This window comes from Sciurus carolinensis, chromosome 2 (genome assembly GCF_902686445.1).
Source record: "Sciurus carolinensis chromosome 2, mSciCar1.2, whole genome shotgun sequence".
NCBI classification, from domain to species: domain Eukaryota; kingdom Metazoa; phylum Chordata; class Mammalia; order Rodentia; family Sciuridae; genus Sciurus; species Sciurus carolinensis.
Window position 1 is genome coordinate 133,871,469 of NC_062214.1, and position 22,828 is coordinate 133,894,296.

Consider the following 22,828-nt stretch of genomic DNA (forward strand, 5'->3'; position numbering starts at 1 on the left):
GGGGTTGTAGCTCAGTAGTAGAGCTCTTGTCTAGCTCATGTGAGGCACTTGATTCGATCGTCAGCACCACATTTAAATAAATAAATAAAAGTAAATGAAAGTATTGTGTCTACGACTAAAAAAAATATTTTAAAAAAAGAGGGTTATCTTTCTATAGGAAGTTTTGGAGTTGTGCTTTTTGTTTGTTTTTTTACGTTTTAATTTTAATTTTTTGTAATACTGGCGATTGAACCCAGGGCCTTGGATATGCTAGGCAAATGCGATACCACTGAGCTACATCCCAACACGTTGTGTTTCATTTTGAGACAAGGTTGTGCTAAGTTGCCCAGGCTGGCCTCAAACTTGCAGTCCTCCTGCCTCAGTATTCTTAGTAGCTCTAGATTTATAGGCATACACATTCCCATCGGGAAGTATGTTTAGAAGAATGAGAAAACTTTCTCAGACTCTTCAGTTAGCATCTTTTCTAGTCTAAGTCCTTCAATTAGCATCTTTGCTGTCTGTCTTGAATTGGATCCTGTATCTCCTAGCCAATATTTTCTGACCAGAGGAATAGAATTACACTCCTGAATATAGATCTGAGCCTTTATCCCAGGAGCTCTGCGTGAAGTTAGCTTTCCTCTAAATTGGAGTAATTTCTAAAGGATGAAAATCGATGTCCACTATGGACAAAATTTATATACTATTTATAGTTCATCTGCCTAACTTAGCACAGTTAGTTGTGCTGTGATCAGTTGAAGTCAGTACAAATATATATGGCCTTGTTTTTGTAGTGTAATAAGAGAACTGGTAATAAAAGAATCTGTTCAATAATTGTAATTTATTTTGACTTGAAGAAATTGTCATTTTACTTAATAAGTATTTTATTGAATACCTGCTGTGCCTGAACATCGTTAGAAGCTAATGGAGGGATAACTTAGTCATTGTCTCTGCTCTCGGGGAATTCAGTCTAGTAAGATTGGTTTTTTTAAAATTTTAAATATATTTTGTATTTTCAACAAGGTTTATCAAAACTCCTCTTTCCTCATATCTCTGTCTTATCTGGAAAACATTCACTGAGACTTTAGTAAATATTTCTGTTGCTTGCTTACTAATTGGCTAAATTGCTCTATCTCTGGATCATTAACTAGATCTATGATGTTTGTGTAAAGTAAAAACTGATTTCTTTAGTAGCATTTCTGGTGCTGGCCTCACTAATTTATGGTATTATATAAATTTAGGTATTTCTACCTGTATTTTTACTGTATGCTATTTACTGTTTCTTTGAATTTGTTCTGTTATCCATTTAACCATGATTTGTTGCTTTTCAGATGCAGTTGAAATGTAATTAGGTGTTTAATTTTAAAAGTATATTTCAGATTTGTATATTTTAATGAGACTTATTAAGTTATTTATTTCTGTAGTGGATTATTGATTGTTAGGAATATAGTTAATATGTGTCAAAGAACTTCTATAATGTTCTGTTTTTATTATGTAGATGGACGCTTATTACTATTTTAAGACTATAGGTAAATTTATAGAATTGCCAATTCTATAAACTTCAATTTTTGTATACTACAAATTGTACCACTCAATCCTAGAAGAGTCCCCCCCCCGCCCCAGTAGATACAGTTTTATCGTTTCTATCTCTGTAATGTTTTCCTGTCATCTCACTGATGTTGTCAAGGAGTACTAAAGTAAACAAGGTTTAGTCTGTGACTTTTAAAGAAGAGAAAGCCCAATGGGAAGGAGGATTGCTTTTTAAAAGTAGTAATTTTTTATTTATCCAGTCCTTAGAACAAACTGTATGGGTGTAACAAAGGGGCTTTTATGTCTGTATCTAACTGTCCAAACAAGATACACCTTGCATACTCTATATAAAATAATTGTGAATTTTTTTGTATATAATTTTTAGTTGTAAATGGACACAATACTGTTTTGTTGTTGTTGTTGTTTTTTGTGCTTTTTTAAAAATGTGGTGCTGAGGATGGAACCCAGTGCCTCTTTCTTTCTAGGTCCTCATTCTACCACTGAGCCACAGCCCCAGCCCCTGTTGTGAACTTTTGGAAATTTCTTCTTAGCCCTTCGAAAATCCAAGGAAAGATTTGAGTATTGTCACTGGAAAAATGCTTATGCATAAAATTTTACTGGGGTTTTAAGGGTTTCATTTACTCCCTAAAGGCATGTGAACCCCAGTTTAAGACCCCATTATAAGATGTGAGGGAAAGGAAGACACAATGAAATTTTTCTTTTTTCTTTGCTAATGCTCTGATTGGCAACTATTAAAGTAACGAAGAGTACTTAATGATGAGACAGGAAGCAAAGGGAACAACAGTGGTTCTAAGAATGAATGTGAGGTCTCATATAAAACGAAACATACTTTTGAATATACTTAAAAATATGTATTTGGGGAAGCAGGGTAGAAATCTACCCATTCACTTGAATTTCTTAAAACTGATGTTATTCTATAATGTAGTATTTATTCTTGCCTACCTAAAGTAATTGCATTATGTATAGTATACAAATTTTTGTGTATTTTTTCCTACATTGTAAACATTAATTATTATCATTCATCTTTGTATACTCTACAGTGGTATTTCCCAATCTTGAGTCATGTATGAGCCTGTTTTTTTTTTAAAGTTTCTCAGACTTACTCGGAATATTTCTGTATTCATTTTCCCATCTTGAGTTCTTGGTCCTTGTTTTTTATTTTTAATTTATATATATATATATATTATATATATATATATATATATTTTTTAGTTGTAGATGGACCAATACCTTGATTTTATTGATTTATTTTTATGTGGTGCTGAGAATTGAACCCAGTGCCTCACATGTGCTAGGCAACTGCTCTACCACTGAGCCACAACCCCAGCCCTTAGTCCTTGTTTTTAACTAGCCTAACAGTGGTTCTCAACCAGAGTCAGTATTGCCCTAGAGATCATATGGCAATGTGTGGAGACATTTTTGGCTGACATATTGGGTTTAGGGGGTTATTGCTGGCATCTAGTCAGTAAAAGTCAGGGGTGCTGCTACACATTCTAGGATTCACAGGCCACTTCCCACAGCAGAACATTATGCAGCCCAAAATGTCAATAATGCTGAAGTTGAGAAACCTAGGTTTAGTAGGTGGTCCTTAAAGAAATTGCTGTGAGTTTCTAGAAGTTAGTCATTCATGACATGATTGTACTTGTTCGGGAGGAAAAGCAGGTTTTTCCTCATTGATCATAGTTTTTACTTCCCTGTCCTTACCAAGATTGAGTAAGAAGTAAGAATGTGCTTTTAGGAAAGTAGTACTATGAAACCAGGGATACATGCTATGGCTATTTACAATACTTGACTGCTTTTATTCAGCTGTAAAATGTGTAGCTTCTGCTTCATTTTCACAGTCTTAGTTGAGGTTGTCATTACTTCTTATTTGGATAATTGCAGTGACCTTTTTTTATTTCCTAATTAAACATTTTAAATAATTGTAGAGTCACATACCATTGTAAGAAATAATACAGAGGTTTCATGTTCCATTTTCCTGCTTTCCCACAATGGTATAACATTTTGAAAAACTAGTACAATTTCACAACTAGAGTATTGACATTATTATGATCCACATCTTAAGTTCCCCAGTTTTGCTTGTACTCCTTTTTGTATGTCCTGCCTTCATCACCAAAAAGATCCCTTATGTTATCCTTTTATAACCACATCCTCCTCCTTACCCATTCCCCCACCCCTAACCTAATCTGGCAGCAACTAATCTGTTTTCCATTTCTTTAATTTTGATATTTCTTGTCCCTGCCCCAACCCCCACCCCAGCCCTTTTACTGGAGATTAAGCCCAAAGACACTCTATCAGAGGTCCATCCCTAGCCCTCTACTCCCCTTTTGTTTTGTGACCATGTCTCTAAATTTCTCAGTCTGGCCTGGTATTTGAGATTGCCTCAGCATCCCAAGTAGCTGGAATTATAGGTGTGTAGCACCACACCTGGTTTATAATTTTGCCCTTTCAAGAATGTTATATAAATGGGATCATATAGTGTATAGCTTTCTAGGCTTGACTTTTTTTCATTCAGCATAATTCCCTTAAGATTCAGTCAAGTCATTGCATGTATCAACTACCTTTTTATTGTTGAATAACATTCCATGGTGTGAATATATCAGTTTTTTTTACCTGTTGAAGTACATCATGTTATTTCAAGATTTTAACAATCATCAGTAAAATTATATGAACATTTGAGAGTAGGTTTTTATATGAACAAGAGTTTTCATGTCTCTGGGATAAATGTTCAAGAATGCAGTTGCTGGGTCTCGTGGTAATTTTATATTTAGTCACATGAGAGACTCTTTTCCAGAGTACGATGTACCATTTAAAATTCCTACTAGTGGGCTGGGGAGATAGCTCGGTCGGTAGAGTGCTTGCCTTGCAAACACAAAGCCCTGGGTTCGATCCCCAGCACCACAAAAAAATATTTAAAAAAAAGAAAAAGAAAAAGAAAATTCCTACTAGCAATATATGATGTATCTAGTTTCTCCACATCCTCACCAGTATTTGTGTGCGATAACTTTTTAATTGATTTTCTGTGTTACATTCAACATTAATTCAAATGGCTCCTTAGGTTACTTTTGTGAGGGATAGTGCTCAGTAGTACCTAATCACTTACTCTACAAAATATATTTGTAACCTCTGTATAAATTTCAGACTCCTCACCTAAAACCATTGCATTGTAGCCCTTGTCTACCTCTCTGCTCTTATTATGCATACTTTTAAATTCTAGGGATATCCAAATAATGTAAAATAGTAGTTGTCTCAGCTGATAAGAAGATTGAGATTGGGTACACAGCCTTAACTAGGCTATATATTGATATATGGTGAGCAGTATATAATCAGCAGTTTCTAGTTATTTTCCTGATACAATAGGTACCAGTTAAAAGGCACCCAAATATTTAAGTGAATAAATCACAAATAGACTCTACACACGTACAAACTCCTTTCTAAATTCTTAAAATGTCCCTAACTTCATTTCTTCTTACATAAGGTTTACCTTTTTTTTTTTTTTAAACAGATTGCATTTTTATTCATTGTACACAAATGGGGTACAGCTTTTCATTTCTATGGTTGTACATGATGTAGATTCACACCATTCATGTAATCATACATGTACATAGGGTAATGATATCTGTCTCAGTCTACTCTTTCCTTCCTCTGATGCCCCCATTTCCCTCTACATAAATCGAAATTTCCTCCCATTCTTCTCTTACCCCTGCCCCCCCACCTTTATGTATCAGGCAATCAATAAATATTTGGAAAAGTGTTCATCATCTCTAGTCATTAGAGAAATGCAAATCAAAACCATCCCAAGATTTCATTTCACTTCAATTAGAATGGCTATTAACAAGAACACAAGCAATAATAAGTATTGGTGTGGTTGTGGGGGAAAAGGCACACTCATACATTGCTGGGGGAGTTGCAAATTGGTGCAGCCACTCTGGAAAACTGTATGGAGATTCCTCAGAAAGCTTGGAATGGAACCACCATTTGACCCAGTTATCCTACTCCTTGGTTTATATCCAGAGGACTTAAAATCAGTGTACTGCAGTGATGCAGTCATATCAATGTTTATAGCAGCTCAGCTCACAATAGCTAGATTGTGGAACCAACCTAGATGCCCTTCAGTAGATGAATGGATTTAAAAAAAAAAAAAAAAAACTGGTATATATACACAACAGAATATTATTCAATCATAAAGAATAATAAAATTATGGCACTTGGAGGTAAATGGATAGAGTTGGAAAATATGCTAAGTGTAATAAGCCAATCTCAAAAAACCAAAGGCCTCATGTTTTCTCTGATACGTGGATGATGAGGTTTACCTTTTGAAGTCTGGGTTTAAGCCTTCCATCTAGTTATTTTGACACTTAACATACCATTTTGTATGTGCTGTTAAATGACTGGTAATGGGGTATTTTACTCTTCATAATAGATTGTATGTTTCTTGAGTATATTAAATTCTCCTGATTTTTGTATCCTTCGCAGTAACCTAACAGGTTGTATTTCTCAGCTTATACATTGTTGAAAGCATCTTTCTTTATATAGAAATGAATTCACATAGAGCTAGCTGGTTCTTACCATAACTTACAGCAAGTAATCATTCTTTTGTATAAATCTGGTTTCAGTTAGGATATGTAAGCTTAGACATAGCTGTCTAGTGCCTCTCATAAGAATGAAGAATTAGGGAAATGAAATGGTTTCTGTAAACTGGTAAATAAAGCAACAGCACAGAAATTTTACATGGTAAAGACTTTCCTCAGGTTCTTGTTCACAGTTTTGTTTGCTTCTTGTCTACTTTACAAAGTATCTATTATGTACTAGATATTATTTCTGGTTCAGGTACCAAGAAAGAAAAAAGTAACCAGATTCTAGAAACCATTTTGAAAGTAAGACTCCTAGATTTATGATTTGAACAACTGGGTAGATGTACTGAAATGGTGAAAAAGAGGGAGTTAAGACATCTATTTTGTATTTTTTATGTTTCAAATATAAATATCCAAGTGGAAATGTCAAATATTCTAAAAATTAAATGTATGACTCTGGTACTCAGAGGGAGTTATCAGAATTAAAAGCTGTGTGATTAGATAAATTCATTCAAGGGCAGATTATAGCTAGAGAAGAAAGTAGAGCCAAGAACTGAGTTTGGCTAGAAAAGGAAGAACTGTTGGCAGATGAGACTGAAAAGAGAGAAACAAGTAAAGCTTAGTGGTCTGGAAGCCAAAAGAACAGGTACTTGAGGAGGAAATTAAAGATGAAAAACTTTTTTTAAAAATTTGATCCTATGGAAGTATCTGATCTTCACAGTTGGTTTAATGGGATGGTACGAAAAGCCAGATGAAAGTGGATTAAAGAGTGAATGATATGTGAAAAATGAAGATTTAAATGACATTCAAGTTTTTTTCATGTGAAAGGGAGCAAAAATTTAGGCAGTGATTAGAAAGCAATGTGGTATCAGAGTAGGGTTTTTGGACTTGTTTTTAAAGATCAGAAAGATTAGAGAGTATTTGTATGTTCATAAGAATGTCCCAGGAGATGGACAAATTGATGATAAAGAAAAAAAAAAAAAAATGAGGAATAGGAGTAGCCCCAAAGAAGAAGAAGAGAGAAAGGAGGATTTGTACTGTGGTTGTTACAGGTGGGAAAATATGAAACAGGGTAGAATTACAGGAAAGTTGGTCATGGCAGTAACATAATGAAATGTGGTTTGAGAGCATTAGGAAGAGAGAGGTTAGGTAGTTCTTGTAGTTACATTGGTGTCTTTGATTTAATTGTATGCTAGGATATGTTGAAAATCCCTTGAGTTTAGGACAGAGGGACCGGAGTGTAGAGAGAAAATTCAAATGGGAAGCCATCTTTTTCCTTTTTAGAAAGAGAAATCAGAATTTATAGATAATTTTTTAAATCTTATATTTTTTCCTAGTTATACAAGTGATCTTTTTCCTTTCAAAATTTTTTTCCTTTACAAAGGAAATGTATGACTTACAGTGTAATACTATGTAACCCCTTCTTTGTTTATATTTTTGTACATAGTCAACCCTTGAATAATACAGGTTTGAACTGCACAAGTGCACTTAAGGTTTGGAGTTTTTATTTGGAGATTTGGTGTAGCCTAGAAATATTGAAAACATTTTGAAAAAGTTAAATATGTCACAAATGCATAAAATACATGTAGGTGAGTTATCATTTACTACCAGAACATATACATAAATCTGTTATAAAAAGCTAAACTATATTAAAACGTAACACATGCAAATTGTAAATGGCACCGTTCAGTCAAGAGCAATGTAAACACATGTAAAGATGGAATATATAATTCATAACTACATTAAATTAACTGTAGTACATAACTGATTTACTGTAATAATTTTGTAGCCACCTCCTGTTAGAGTGAACTCATCTCCAACCAACTGAGCAGATAACTATCTGTGTATCCGCCCCCCTCGGGTAAAGACCTTATTTTTCACCATATGTAGCCAGGTACAGTGATAATCCTAGTAGCAAAGGCAGAAAAGATCACAAGTTCAAGTCCAATTGGGGCATCTTAGTGAGTCCCTGTCTCAAAATAAAAAATAAAACAGGTTGAGGATGTAGCTCAGTGGTAGAGCAACACTGGGCTCCATCCCCAGTACCTCCAAAATGAAAAAAGAAAAAAAAAAAAAGGTAGTGTTAATTAACTGCTTATGTTGTAAGGTTTCTGGTCAACAGTAGGTGATTTGGGGTAAAAATTACACCCAGATTTCAGTCAGGAGCCAAGAGCAGATTCCAGTGGGCTCTGAGCAGCTCTACTGCTCCCATGGTACCAAGCCTAAGAGGATCTGCAGTTACCACAACTGCTACCACCCCCAGTCAAACAGCACTGCCAACACCAAACCAGGCACCAAAAGCAGTGGTGCAGAAAGGGGACAAAAGGCTGACTAACATTGGCAGTCTCTGCTGGTGGACAGAACCAGGAAAGTTAGTACAGTGAAGATTTTTGGAATAGTAAAATCATTCAGTGTAAGAAACTGGATATGGTTTTATCACCATTAATAACACCAAGGAAGATGTAGTTGTATATCAGACTGCCATAAAGAATAACCCTAGGAAGTACTTTCCAGGTGTATGAGAGGAAGAGTCTAGGTTTTGATGTTGAAGGAGTACATTTGGAGTCATCAAATGTTGCAGGGCCTGGTGAAGTTCTAGAGTTCAAGGCAGTAAATATGCAACAGACTGTAAACATTATAGACACTCTGCATGTCCTATGGGTCCTCTATACAATTACCAGCAGAATTACCAGAATAGTGAGAATGGGAAAAACAATAGATACTCCCAAATCGCGGGCTTAACAACACTTGCCCTAATTCAGATGAAGGTTCTTACTTTCCTACGTGCAGAAATGCTATGGATGTTGAGCACAGTATTCCAACTCTCCTGTGCAGGGAAATGTGATGGAACACATCCAACAGAATTCTAGCAATAAGAAATGAATAGGAGGTTGGAGATGAAGCCCTTACAGTGCTTGCTTTTTACTTGTTGATCAGTTAGACTGTCGGAATTATCTTTGCAGCATGCAAAAGGCTTTTATTGTTTTTACCTAAAGACGTATCTTTTTGGTAAAAACAATTTTTTTACTTAAAGCCTGACTTTTTTTCTCAGTGTATTTTTAAAGGGTTTTTAAATTGTTTTGTAATCCGGTTATATCTGAAATTTTTAAGTCTACTTTTTAATTTGTAATAAATGTTTACAACTTGATTTTTTTCAAAAAAAAAGTCAACAAAGTATAAGTATCTGTTAATAAAGAGCTTAATTAATTTTTTAAAATTATACTCAGATTTTTTTATTAGGGATCAGCACCCTTAACCCCTGGTAGTGTTAAGAGTCAACTGTACTTACATTGATATGAATGACTTATTTTTAGAGATGGTATTGTGCTGCTTATACTATTCTTAAACTTCAGTGTGTGTCAGTACATATAAATATATTAAAATCATCCACCTTAATTTAAGCCTTTATTGTCATTACTTTAGACATACTTGAGCTGATGAGGACTAAAGGAGATCATTTATAATTTGTTTTTTGTTTCCATAGTTGTTTATATTTATTTCTATCATAACTTATTACTACTTGATGAATTGAATTCTGGATAGTTATGAAGTGAGTCTTTTTTGTATTACTCAAAGCCTTTTGCCTTGAAGACAACTCCAGTGTTAACATTGTAGTTACATATTATTTCTTCCATCTCTCTTGGATTGTTATTTTTTTTACTTTAAATTTTTTTTTTTTTTTTTTTTTTTTTTTTAAATTAACCCATAGTCACTATTCTGCCAGGTTAACATTTTTAGCTTTCACAGATGAGAGAAATTTTGTGGTACTTAATTTTCTCATCTGGCTTATTTCACTTCACATAAAGTCCTCTAGTCCCGTCCCTTTTGCTGTAAATGATAGAATTTCTTTATTTCTGAATAGAATTCCATAATATTGTTTTTACCCATTCTTCTGTTGGTGGGCATCTAGGCTGATGTCATATGTTAGCTATCATGGATAGTGCCACAGATAACATGGGTGTGCAGGTATCTGGTATGCTGTTTTCATTTCTTTTGTATATATATGTAGAAGTGGGATAGCTGGAATCATATCTATTTTCAGTTTTATGAAGACCCTCCATAATGACTGTACTAATATTCCCATCAACAGTGTATAAGAGTTCCTTTTTCTCCATATCCTTGCTAGCATTTATTTTTTGTTTTTGTGGATAATAGCTGTTTTAACTGGGGTGAGTTGTAGTTTTAAATGCGAGTTCCCTGATGGTTGATGCTTTGGAGCCAGTTTTCATGTTTATTGGCTGTTTATATTTCTTCTTTTGAGAAGTATCTATTCAGCCCATTTATTCATGTTTTAATTCAATTGTTTTTGGGTTCTTTATATTCTGAATTTTAACCCTCTGTGAGATAGTTGGGAGATATTTTTCTCCCATTCTGTAAGTTGTCCTTTCACTCTGTTGTCTCCTTTGCTCTGCAGAAGACTTTTAGTTTGATGTAATTCCATTTGCCATTTTTTGCTTTTTTTCTTGTGCTCTTAAGGTCCTGGGCAGAAAATCATTGCCACATCAATGTCTTAGTGTTTGTTCTTTACTTTCAGAGTTTCCAGGTTTTTATTTAGGTCTTTGGTCTATCTTGAGTTGATTTTTGTACAGGGTCAAATGTAGGGGTCAAGTTGTGCATTGTGTATCTAGTTTTCCCAGCACTGTTAAAGAGGCTGTCCAGTGTATGTTTTTCCAATATATGTTTTTGGCACTTTTGTCAAGAATCTGGTATCTGTAGTCATTTGGGTTTATTTCTGATATCACTTTAGTTTCATTGTATCTGTCTTTTTTTATGCCAATATCATGTTGTTTTGGTTCTGTTTTGAAATCAGGTATTGTGGTTCCTCCAACTTCTTTCTTTTGCCCAAGGTTGCTTCAGCTATTCAGGGTCTTTGTGTTTTTGTATGAATTTTAGTATTGTTTTCTTCTGTTTCTGAAGAATGTCATTGGTATTTTGATGGGGATTGCATTGACTCTGTAAATTCCTTTGGTTAGTATGGACATTTGAACTCTATTTCTTCTGATCCATGAGTATGGGATTTCTTTCCAGTGTTTTGTGTCTTCTTTAGTTTCTTTTCATCGGTGTTTGATAATTTTCATTGTTAGAGGTCTCTTACAGATTTGGTTAAGTTTATCCCTAGGTTGTTTGGTTGGTTGTTATTGTTTTGTAGTTTTTGTGCATGGGATGACTTTGATGATTTCTACTGGCATCAGATCTGCTATTTTGCTGCTGCCATTGTGCTCCCTCCCCCACACCATTTTACAACCTAGATTGCTAGCCTGCGAACTTCCTAGTCAAGTCATTGGTTCAGTTTGTTAGCTCAGGAACCTCCTCAACAGCCATTGGCCCATTGTTACTAGCCTGTGAAATTCCACTACTTAAAGAATAGCTCCACTGCCATTCTTGCTCTATTTCTCTCTCTCTCCCTCTCTCATTTTCTCACTCTTTCTCACCCTGCAGGCAGACACTCTGTCTGTCCATGTAATAAAAATTTCTCGAGTGAGTTCTTGCGTCCAGAGTGGTTTCTGGGTGTTTTCAATTTCTTGCTTGGCAAATTTGTTATTGATGTATAGAAAAGCAACTGATTTGTGTATATTGGTTTTGTATCCTGCTACCTTACTGAATTTTATCAGTTCTGATAGTATTTTGGTGGAGTCTAGGTTTTTCTGTATAAAGAGAATCATGTCATCTACAAACAGGAATGATTTGATTTTCTTCCTATCTGTATGTTTTTTTCTTTCTTTTTCCTAATTGTTCTGGCTAAAACTTATAGTACTATGTTGAATAAGAATGGTGAGAATGGACACCTTGTTTTGTTCCTGGTCTTAGAGAAAAGGTTTTCAGCTTTTTCTCATTCAGTATGATGCTGGCTGTGGGTTGATGATTTGTAAACTATATTATGTTGAGTTTTAGTCCTTCTGTTCATAATTTATTCAATTGCCTGTCATTTTTAACTTATTTAAGTCTCTTTGTTTAAATGGCATATGTAGTTGGTTTAGTTTTGTACCAAGTCTTAGAATTTTCTTTGTATAGCTGATCTTATTCTATTTACACTCTTTATAAACTTCATTTTGCTTTTTCCTGGTTTTCTTTTTTTCTTTGCCATCAGGGAAAAAAGATAAGAAAAGCAAAGGGGCTATTAATTTATGGGTTGCTTATTTTTATCTTTAAATATTAAGGCCCTTTTTTTTTTTTTTTTCTTCTTTTTCTTTTTGGTGGCAGGGGACCAGGGATTGAACTCAGGGGTACTCAACCACTGATATCTCCAGCCCTGTTTCATATTTTATTTAGAGACAGGGTCTCACTGAGTTGCTTAGTGCCTCACTTTTGCTGAGGCTGGCTTTGAACTCTTGATCTTCCTGCCTCAGCCTCTGGGATTATAGGTGTGTGCCACTGCACCCATCTTAAGGCCTCTATTTCAACTTACTATCCTTGCTTAACCTACCAGTGTATTCTGATAATGTGTCATACACTAACATAATTATATTCTCTCTTATATCCCACTCACCCCTTTTTAGGGTAGATTGAGACATTTAGTTTTGACCTGTTATCAAATAATTTTTATGTTTTGTAGTATCGCCTGGAAAATTATTAATTATATATTATTTAATAGTCATACTACTGTTATTTAGAATAAGTTTTATGTTTCATTGTAGTGTTCATTCATTGATTCTTCATTGTGTGTTTATGATTTTTCAAGGAGTTTGTGCATGCTATAATTTAAATTTGATTATTACATAATTGAGAAATTTAAAAAAATTTTACAGTTGGTGATTATGTGCACCTGAATGACATATACATTAACTAGGTAAAGAATACCTAACATATCTTTCTCATGAGCATTCCTGTAGGTGAATCCTGTGATTTTGCAATTTTCCTGAGAACTTTGAAATTGTCCTGTTAATTTTTTCCCACTGTTGTTTTTTTCATCTGTTTGGATCCTTTAATATTCATTGAGGTTTACTGAGTGTCGCACTCACTACATGTCTCTAATTTGATGGTTCACTTCCGTTTGTTTATCTTTCCTAGTACATGGTGAGATCACTCAATCTATAAACCAAGCTCTTTATTTTAGAAGAGACCTCAAATTTGGGGACGGGTATTTATTTTTCTTCTTTTTAGGTATACATGGCAGTAGAATGTATTTTTACATATTATACATACATGGAGTGTAACTTCCCATTTTTATGGTTGTACATGATATGGAGTTAAAACACTGGTCATGTATTCATTTATAAACATAGGAAAGTTAGGTCTGATTCATTCTCCTGTCTTTCCTATTCCTATCCCTCCTCCCTTCCCTTCATTCCGCTTTGTCTGATCCAGTGAATTTCTGTTCCCCCACCCAGTGTGTTAACATTTGCATATCACAGAGAACATTTGGCCTTTCGTTTTTTGGGATTGGCTTTATTTCATTTGTTATGATAGTCTCTAGTTCTGTCCATTTACCCGCAAAAGGTGTAATTTCGTTCTTTATGGCTGAGTAATATTCAATTGTGTATATATACCATATTTTCTTTATCCATTCATCTGTTGAAGTGCACCTAGGTTGGTTCCATAGCTTCACTATTGTGAATTGAGCTGCTATAAACATTGATGTGGCCACCTCACTATAGTATCTTCTGTTTTGTACCATTGGTCTTCATGTCTGTTTTGGTGCCAGTACCATGCCATTTTTGTTACTATAACTCTAGTATAATTTAAGGTCTGGTATTGTGATGCCTTCTGCTTTACTTTTCTTGCTAAGGATTGCTATGGCTGTTCTGGGTCTCTTTATTTTTACAAATGAATTTCATGACTGCTTTTTCTATGAAAAATGTCATTAGGATTTTAATAGGAATTGCATTAAATCCATGTAATGCTTTTTAGTAGTGTGGCCATTTTGACAATACTAATTCTTCCTATCCAAGAATATGGGAGATCTTTTCATCTTCCAAAGTGTTCTTCAGTTTGAGACCTCAAATATTTTTTAGGACCATATGTACTGTTTTCTTTCATAGTTAGTATTCTTGATCTTTGAGTTGTGTTGATGAGCAAATCAAAATCTCTGCCCATATGTTGAGCTTCTATTGTAGCAGGGGATGTCTCCCTCCCACCCCGAAACAAAGATGATGCATGAATAAATTATATAGTGTTGAGAAGAGAAAATGTAGGATAAGAAGGATTAGAAGTACTGGAGAGGTACTGGGGAAGACAAGCAGTAGGATTGCATTTTGTAGTTTTTAGTAGTGTGATCAGTGTAGGTGTCATTGAAGACAAAAGGAACAGCCCATGCAAAAGTCCTAAGGCAAGACCATTCTGGTCAGGTTAAAATAGGAAGAAATTATTTTTTCGTTCTATTGTAAGCCAGTGGTGATATATGATCAATATGAATACATTACTGATTTATACCAGAGAAAATAAAAATTTTTAGACTGAAAAAGAAACCAGGGCTGTCAGTAAAAGTACTCTTAAGTTCTTCAAATTTCTGAAAACTTTCTTGTCTTCCTATACTTTAGAGATTCTCAACTCTGTGTGCATAATAGAATCATCTTTGAAGATACTTTGTATATCATACTCAAGAAAGACTGAACCAGAATCTCCCCAACATTGATTTCAGACAGTACATTCCCTGGTTAATAATCCATTTTCCCCCCTAATGTTAGATAAAAGTTAAATTCTGAAAAAAATAATTTGTGTTGGTTTTTGCTGTTATGAAAATATACATTTCTTCTGAAAACTATCTTAATATTTAAGACACAATAGATTGGAAAAATATGTTATTGTATAATCAGTAATTGGTAGATTATTTTTAGAAGTACAGGTTTATACAAAAACCTCCCTTGGATCTACTTCAAAAGCCAAAATAAAATGAACAGATAACACAAAAACTGAATTGGGCATTGCTTATTCTTCATTTGTTCCTTATATTGGCATTGAAAAATGATCTTCCCTTTCTTTTATTATCTAATCTTTCTCATCTCTCCTTCTCCAGTCTTATTTTCCAAAGAGAACATTTTCTTCTAGTCAGCTAATGTTTTTTCCTGTTCAGTTTTTTGCTTCCATTGATCAGGTTGCTACTCCCAGTAGAATGTAATGAGTCCTGTAATGATGGACATTTCAATTGGATATGGCTTGTAAATATTTCCTTTGATCCAAACTGTGTTTACAATGCTTGATACTAATATTCTGAGGGAGATTAATTTTTAATAGTTTTAACTCAAATATGTTTTTTTATAGCAGAAAAAGAAAACTAAGAACTTCAATCCACCAACGCGTAGAAATTGGGAAAGTAATTACTTTGGGATGCCCCTCCAGGATCTGGTTACAGCTGAGAAGCCCATACCACTGTTTGTTGAAAAATGTGTGGAATTTATTGAAGATACAGGTAGGATAGAAGTATCAAAACAAGATTTGGTTTAAATTTTCACCTGTGCTATCCCAGCAGTTTGTCAAATATTCATGACTTGTTTAAGCTAAATTTTGAAAGAGGATTCTAGTTCTCATTATTAGGATTGATTGTCTTGTTTATTAATTCTTAAGATAACCATTTGATATTCGGAAGGAGTTTTGTTGACCAGTAATGTTTTTGTTGGACTTCTCTTGAACCTAGTAAGTGGCTAAGTTGATGCTAAAGCATTAAACTTTATCTTCCTTTGAAATTTAGAATAACTTGGTTCTTACACTATCAACACATCATTATTATTTGAATCAATAATTTGGAAGTTTCCAATATTTAAAAATCTAATACTGTTTATGTTACCTATCTCACACACAGGCTTTTTTCTTTTAAAACAGGCATAGTTATAGATGTATAAAAGGTAGCTTGTTGTGATGTTCCAGTTTATTCAGCAGTTTTGCTTGATGTGATTTATATGGTTTGAGTTGTATTTTTAAGAAATGTATAGTTATCTTTACCATTTTAAAAATAATCTTGCTCTTATGTTTATTTTACCTAATGTAAACTAGAAAAATTGAGCTGGGCCAGTCAGAGGTAGGGTAGCAGAAGATTGTTGTTTTAGAGTATATTTTAAATGAACACAAGTTAACCATGAAACCTTAGTAATTGAATGGACTACAAATTTTAATGGTTTGAAAACATGAGTTAAGTTAGTTTTAATTTTATTTGTTCTTAAGCATCTTTTTTGAAATATGAACAGTTTTTTTAAAAAGCATGCTCATTTTGTTCAATGTACATCTTACCTCTTTAGTCTGATTGTCACCTAAGTTCTGTACATATTGAATTGTCTCTTGAGGAATGGTGACTTTTAAGTTTTAATAAGGGTGTGAAATGTGGGTGATAAACTGTCATCTGCTAGTATTATAGTCTTCTTTCAATTAAGAAGGATTAGTTTATAGAATTGACATGGGATATGCCCTTAATCATTTACTTGTTCCGTGAACAAACACTTGAGAATTGTGTTTCAAGCACATTTGTCTACATTTCTGTTCATCTTTAATATAGAAGAAATGCAGATTCTTACAATATTAGATTCCTGCTTTAGATTTAAACAGTTCTCATTTTCTCTAGTAATTGTAAGCCTTACAGATGTGAGCGAGCAATTATAAAATACTTTAATGGTTGAAAGATAATAAAATGACGGATTAGCATTTATTTTTATAAGTTTTTAAAAATCTAATTTCTCGAATCATTTCATAGTAGCGGAGTGATTTGGTTTGAAGAAAATGAATAAATTTTAAGCGCAGGGTAGAATGTAGTTCCAGCCTAATTCTTTCTTTTGAGGCACTGGGAATTGAACCCAGGGTCTCAGGCATGCTAGGTAAGTGCTCTGCCACTAAGCTATATCCCCAACCCGATAGTCTAATTCTTAACACAACTCCAATTAGTTCAGATCACCTGACAAGTAATTTATATGTTTAAAACTTTGGTGGAAATATACTTAGGTACCATACGACCATAAGAATAGAAAAAAGATTAAAGCTAGTTCTGTTGCTGTTATTTTAGTATAATGCTTGATTTTTTTATTTTTAATTAATGGTTTTAAATTCTAGTTGCTTAAGAGTTCAGTTTACACCTCTTGACATGGACTGTTATACAGTCTTCTTATTTTTAAGTTCAACGTGCAGTAATGGAAATACATTGCAGTTACCCCCTTATTTTAAAATTATATTTTGCTATTTATAGATTCTTAGATATAAATGAACAGTATTCCTGTGGTAATCATCTCTCTTGTTTAAAAGATTAAACTTTTTGAAGAACCTTTAAGAAAGTTTAATGGTAGTTGTAAATATCAGTTTTGTTGCCATGCGCATGTCTATAATCCCAGCAACTTGGGAGACTGAGCAGGAAGAATTGCAGGTTCAAAGCCAGCCTCAGAAACTTAGTGAGACCCTCTCTTAAAATAAAAGATAAAACGAGCTCTGGGAATGTAGCCCAGTGGCAAACCATCCCTGGTTTCAATCCCCAGTACACACACACAAATGCACAGTTTCATTGATACATTAACATACAATAAATTTCACCAATTTTAATTTACAGTATGAGTTTTGATAACTATATAATAATGTAACCACTACCACAATCAAGATACAGGGAGTTTTCATTACCCTAAAAAGCATGTAGTCCTTAATGATTAAGTACAACAAATTCACTGTTGAACTTTTCCCCCTGCTCTGCAGTCCTGGGGCTAGGCAAGTGCTGTACCACTGAACTATACCCCAACCCTATAACTTTTCTCAGATGTTCTTTATTAGGTCGAGAAAGTATTCTAATGTTCCTAGTTTGCGAGAGTTTTTCTCCCAAACGGGTCACATGGTTTTTCTGTGTTTTGAGATGATATTTGGAATTTTTAAACTGTATTTATATGGTAAATTATATAAATTGATTTTCAAATGTTAAATTACTGGTGCATTCCTGGGATAAATACCACTTTGTCATAGTGTTTTATTCTTTTTATATATTTCTGGATTCAATTTGCTAAAATGTGAAGGATTCAAAGCAGCCTCTATTCTGGTACTTAAGTAAGCCTACAGAAAAGCAAGGAGAGGATTTGACCCAGTGCCCTATATATTAAAAGATATTTTGAGAATAATTTCAGTCCTGGCCTTAGAAACTTTTCTCTTGTACCTCTGCAGTATCCAAAGACACCAGGGACATCATCTTCTATCCAAGGCTCTTGATCTGTGTATCTTTATGTTTATTTGGTACTCTGCCCTACAAATTGTAGCCTTCTTGGCCTTTCTGAAGTCTCTGTCTCTATCTCCTCACCTCTGATAAACTATTCCACCTGCCTTCACAACCATCTAAATACTTTCCAGCACTAAGTTGTGCTGTTGATAGCTTGACTCATTTTTCTTCATGAATCATATTAAGCTGCCTGTTCTGTGCTAGAAAAATTGGTTTTTTAGATTTTAGTTCCTTACTGTGGGAAGGGCAATTTATGTAGTAGTTAATCCTTCATAGTAGAAACAGTGTCCCTGTTTGTATAATAGTACTACTCTATGATAATTGTACTAAGTTCCAATTGAAATGAACCTTGAAGTATGTAAGTTTAAAGAGGACAAAAAGGGGTTATGGAAGAAATACAAAATAAAGGGAACAATAGGCTTCTTTAAGTAAATAAGACCAATAGTTATGGGATTGGAAGAGGACTTGAAAATGCCTCTCAGATTACCATATTAGGTGGTATTCTGTTAATGAAAATGGAAGTTGAAATACAAAAAGCAGATTAGATAGTTCATGATAGATTCATATTTTGGACTTGTTAAATCTTAAGTGCCTGTGTAATAGCCTGTAAAAAGGCCAAAATTTAGTTGAACAACTATGAAGCTCTGGAAAATGTTTTGGTCTTTAGATACTGTTTTGGTCATTTTGAGTGTATAGATCTTAATGTAAGTTATGTTCATAAGATTCAAGGTCAATATTTAAAATGAGAAGGAAAGTTTACAGTGTTACCAGACTACACCAAAGAAGGTACATCTAAAAACTTGAGAGAAAAAATTTAATAAGAAAGAAGCATGGTTGTTAGTATTAAATGACTTAATGATTTTGTTACATTACTTTTAATTAAGGTGAAATTATATGTGTATAAAATAAACTAGTTTAAAAGTGTGCAGCTCTATGGCCTGTAGTACATTCACAATGTTGTGTGACCACTACCTCTTCTAGTCCCAGAATGTTGTTATCATCCCAAAGAAAATTTTAAACCCATAGTTACTTCTTATTACCCTCTTTCTTCAATTTACCAGTCTGCTTTATGTTTCAATGAATTTACATATTCTGGATATATCATATAAATGGAGGTCATATAACACATGACTTTTTGTCTTTTTTTTTTTTTTTTTCATTTAACATACTCTTTTTGAGATTAATCTGTATTATAGCATGTATCACTCTTTGGATATATATTGTGTCCATTCATCATCTGGTAGATATCAGGTTGTTTATATCTTTTGGCTATTGTGAATAGTTCTGCTGTAAACATTCATATACATCTATGAAGTGCCTATTTTCAATTCTTTCGATGTACACCTAGGAGTGGAATGCTGTATCATATGGTAATTCTGTGTTTAACTTTCTGAGGAACTGTCAGACTATTTTCCAGTGTATGCACCATTTTATAGTCCCCTAGCAATATATGAGGGTTTGAGTATCTCTACGTCATCCTAACATTTGTGTTTCATTTGTGTTTGTTTGTGATGGGAGAGAGAATTCAAGCCATCCTATCCATTTTGATAGAGATTGCATTTAATCTCTAGATAATGTTGCAGTCATTTTAGTGATCCTAAGTTTTTCAATCCATAAATGCTTGGTATCTCCATTTATTTATGCCTTCTTTAATTTATTTAACCTTATTTATAGTCTCCAGTGTACAAGTTTTGCCTTCAACAAATTTATTCTTGGGTATTTTAGGGGATGGCATTGTTCTTCTAAATTCATTCTAGGAGTGTGTATGCTGGTGTGTGGAATTGTGTGTTTATCCTGTATCCTGCAATTTTATTAAATTATTGTATTAACTCTATTAAGCATTTTGGTGTGTGTTCATTCTTTGGAATTTCTTGTGTGTTTGTGTGTATTTATATATACATACATATATTTGTATTTTTTTGTTCTCTGGTTTAGGGGATAACTTTACTGCTTTCACATTTGAATGCCTTCTATTTCTTTGTCTTGCTTCAGTTGCTCTAGCTTGAATTTCCAGTGCAGTGGTGAATACCTGAATACCTGTTGTGAAACCAAGCATCTTTTATTCCTTTTCTTAGGGGAAAGCTTTCATTCTTTCACCATTGAGTGTATTAGTTGTGGGTTTTTCATAACTGCTCCTTATTGTGTTGAGGAAGTTCAGTTCGGTGTTTGTTTTCTGGGGCTCCCATAACAAAGTCCCCTAAACTGGGTAGCTTAGAACAAAAGAAAATGATTCTCACAGTTCTGAAGGCTAGAAATACCAATCTCTGTCTTTGGTATTCTCTCTGTGTGTGTCTGTGTTTTTGTATGGACACAACACAGTGGGTTAAGGATCCACCCTGTGCCACAGTGTGATCTTATCTTGACTAATTACATCTATATTTCCAAATAAAGTCACCCTATTGAGGTATTGGAGACTGACTTGAACATATCTTTTTGGGAGGCTCTTCAACTCATAATACCTTTTAATTCCTAGTTTGTTGAGTTGTTTTGTTTGTTTTTTTGTTTGGCTTGTTTTTATCATGAAAGAGTGTTTAGTTAAATGATTTTTCTGTGGCAATTGAGATAATTAGTGATTTCTTTTTCTATTGTTGTTACATTGCTTGATTTTTTTTTTTTTTTTTTTTTTTTTTTTTTTTTTTTTTTTAGTTGAACCACACTTGCATTCCTTCGATAAACCCCACTTGAACATAAGCATACTGGGGAATTTGCTAATATTTTTGAGGGATTTTTGCATTTATAGTTATAAGCAATATTGGTGTATTTAATTGTGTTTCTTGTGCTTTAATATTAGAGTAATACAGTGTAAAATGAATTAGAGTACATTTCCTTTAGAATGACATTTTAATGACAGTGTTCTCTGATTTTAAAAGTGTGCTATCTTCAGAAAATATTTATTAAGGTATTCCTATGCTACAAACATATGCTCACTAAATTTTTTTCTGCATTTTATAGTTTTTCAGTCTCCTGCTTTGTTGTTCATGTACTTCCTGCTGCTGCTGCCTCATTTTGCTTTACTAATTGGCAATTTCTAATCAGCTGTGAGTCAGGAAAACACATGGTAGAGTTAGCTTAAGTTGTTCTTTAGGTTAAGTAGAATTTGTGGGAAAACTGAGGTATTTCTCTTATAAATGGATTAATATATTTTAGTGGAAGGTCTTTTTGACATCCTTTTGGTTATGGTTATGGTTAGTCCTTTTTTTTCCAGTTATGGACTGGATAATCAGGATGACCAAGTTCCAGAAAGTTGAACTATTACTCTATTCGCCAGAATTTTTGTTTGTGTGTGGATATAGTTAATCTGGAATGATCCACTATTATTACAAATGAATTATAAAGAAATGCAGACTGTCTCTAAAGCTTAACATATTTCTGATAAAAATGACTTGGTAGTATAAATGCTAATGGTGTTATTTATATGTCAGTCTAAAAATTGTTGTTCCAGTACACTAATGATGGAAGAAATAATTGAGTAGATGAATGCATCTGTTTTATTGCTAATGTAAATATAACTCTTAAAGCCTTTTTATTTTTGAGTAGATGAATGCTTTCCTACTTGCTGTTTGGAAGAACTCCCACTTTTTTCAACAGTCTAATACTTTTGCACTACACATAACTCTCTTGTTTCTTCTGTCTTGCCTTGTCCTGGGTATTTTTTGATCCTCTTTTATGTTCACTTCTTTTATGTTCACCTCTTCAGCTCCCACCATTTTCTTCACTTGACAAAACCTAGATTTTGGTTAAACTGCAATTCCTGTGTACGGACTACAATAGTGGATCATGACTATAGAAAAACAAATCATGTGTTTCACTTTAAATATATAACCACACATCACAAGTAATCACCCTGTATTTCCCAGTAAATTTGTTCTTTTGTTCCCTTAAAGGATTGCTTATTTTTTTTGAAAAAAATCATTTTAAAATTTGAACCTTGAGAAATGCTACAAGGAAGAATAGTTTGAGCATCTCTATAATCTAGAAGTTTCTAACATTGTATGTACACTTTCATGTTACCTAAATTCTTTGAAGATTCTTAAACAGATTCTTGCAGAATGTTCCTGAATTTTATTTGACTAATTCATGGTCAGTATTATAGATTAGATCTGGAATTTTCCCCAAAGGACTATGTGTTAAAGGCTTAGTCCCCAGTGCAGCAGTGCTCAAAGATGGGGCTTTGGGAAGTGGAATCCTGAGTGTACTAACCTCATCAATGGATTAGTCCTTATCAATGGATTAATTGTAATTTGAATGAATTATTGGGAAGTGATAGAATTTGTAGGAGGTAGAACCTAGTTGGAGGGAAGTGGGTACTTGGTACTGTATGCCCTTGGTGACTATCTCTACCCACCCCCCTTGGTGACAGTATCTTGTCCCCAGCTCCTTTTCTCTATTTTCTGTCTATTAGGTGAATAGCCTTAAGCCTTCCATTTTGCCATGATTCCCTGTGTTACTGTGGGCCCATAGCAGTGGAACCTGCTGACCATGATAGGAAACCATGAGCCAAAATCTTTCCTCCTTTAAGTTGTTTTTCTCAGGTTCTTCACACAGTGATGAGAAACTGATTAGCATAGTTTCAAGTTGGACATTTTTGGCTGGTCGTACACAGGGCTGAAATATCCTTCTC

The 22,828-nt window shown here is 34.0% G+C and overlaps 1 protein-coding gene across 3 annotated transcripts in view; it reads left to right on the forward strand.

Moving 5' to 3' along the window:
* The window catches only part of Arhgap5 (Rho GTPase activating protein 5), a 77,788-nt gene that overhangs the window by 25,089 nt on the left and 29,871 nt on the right, over positions 1-22,828 (forward strand). For 2 of the 3 annotated variants that reach the window (XM_047539145.1, XM_047539144.1), the window contains one exon: positions 15,300-15,447. In XM_047539145.1, the coding sequence (XP_047395101.1) occupies positions 15,300-15,447 (148 nt within the window). The remainder of the gene's footprint in view (positions 1-15,299; positions 15,448-22,828) is intronic. The other variant, XM_047539146.1, reaches the window with a different exon arrangement.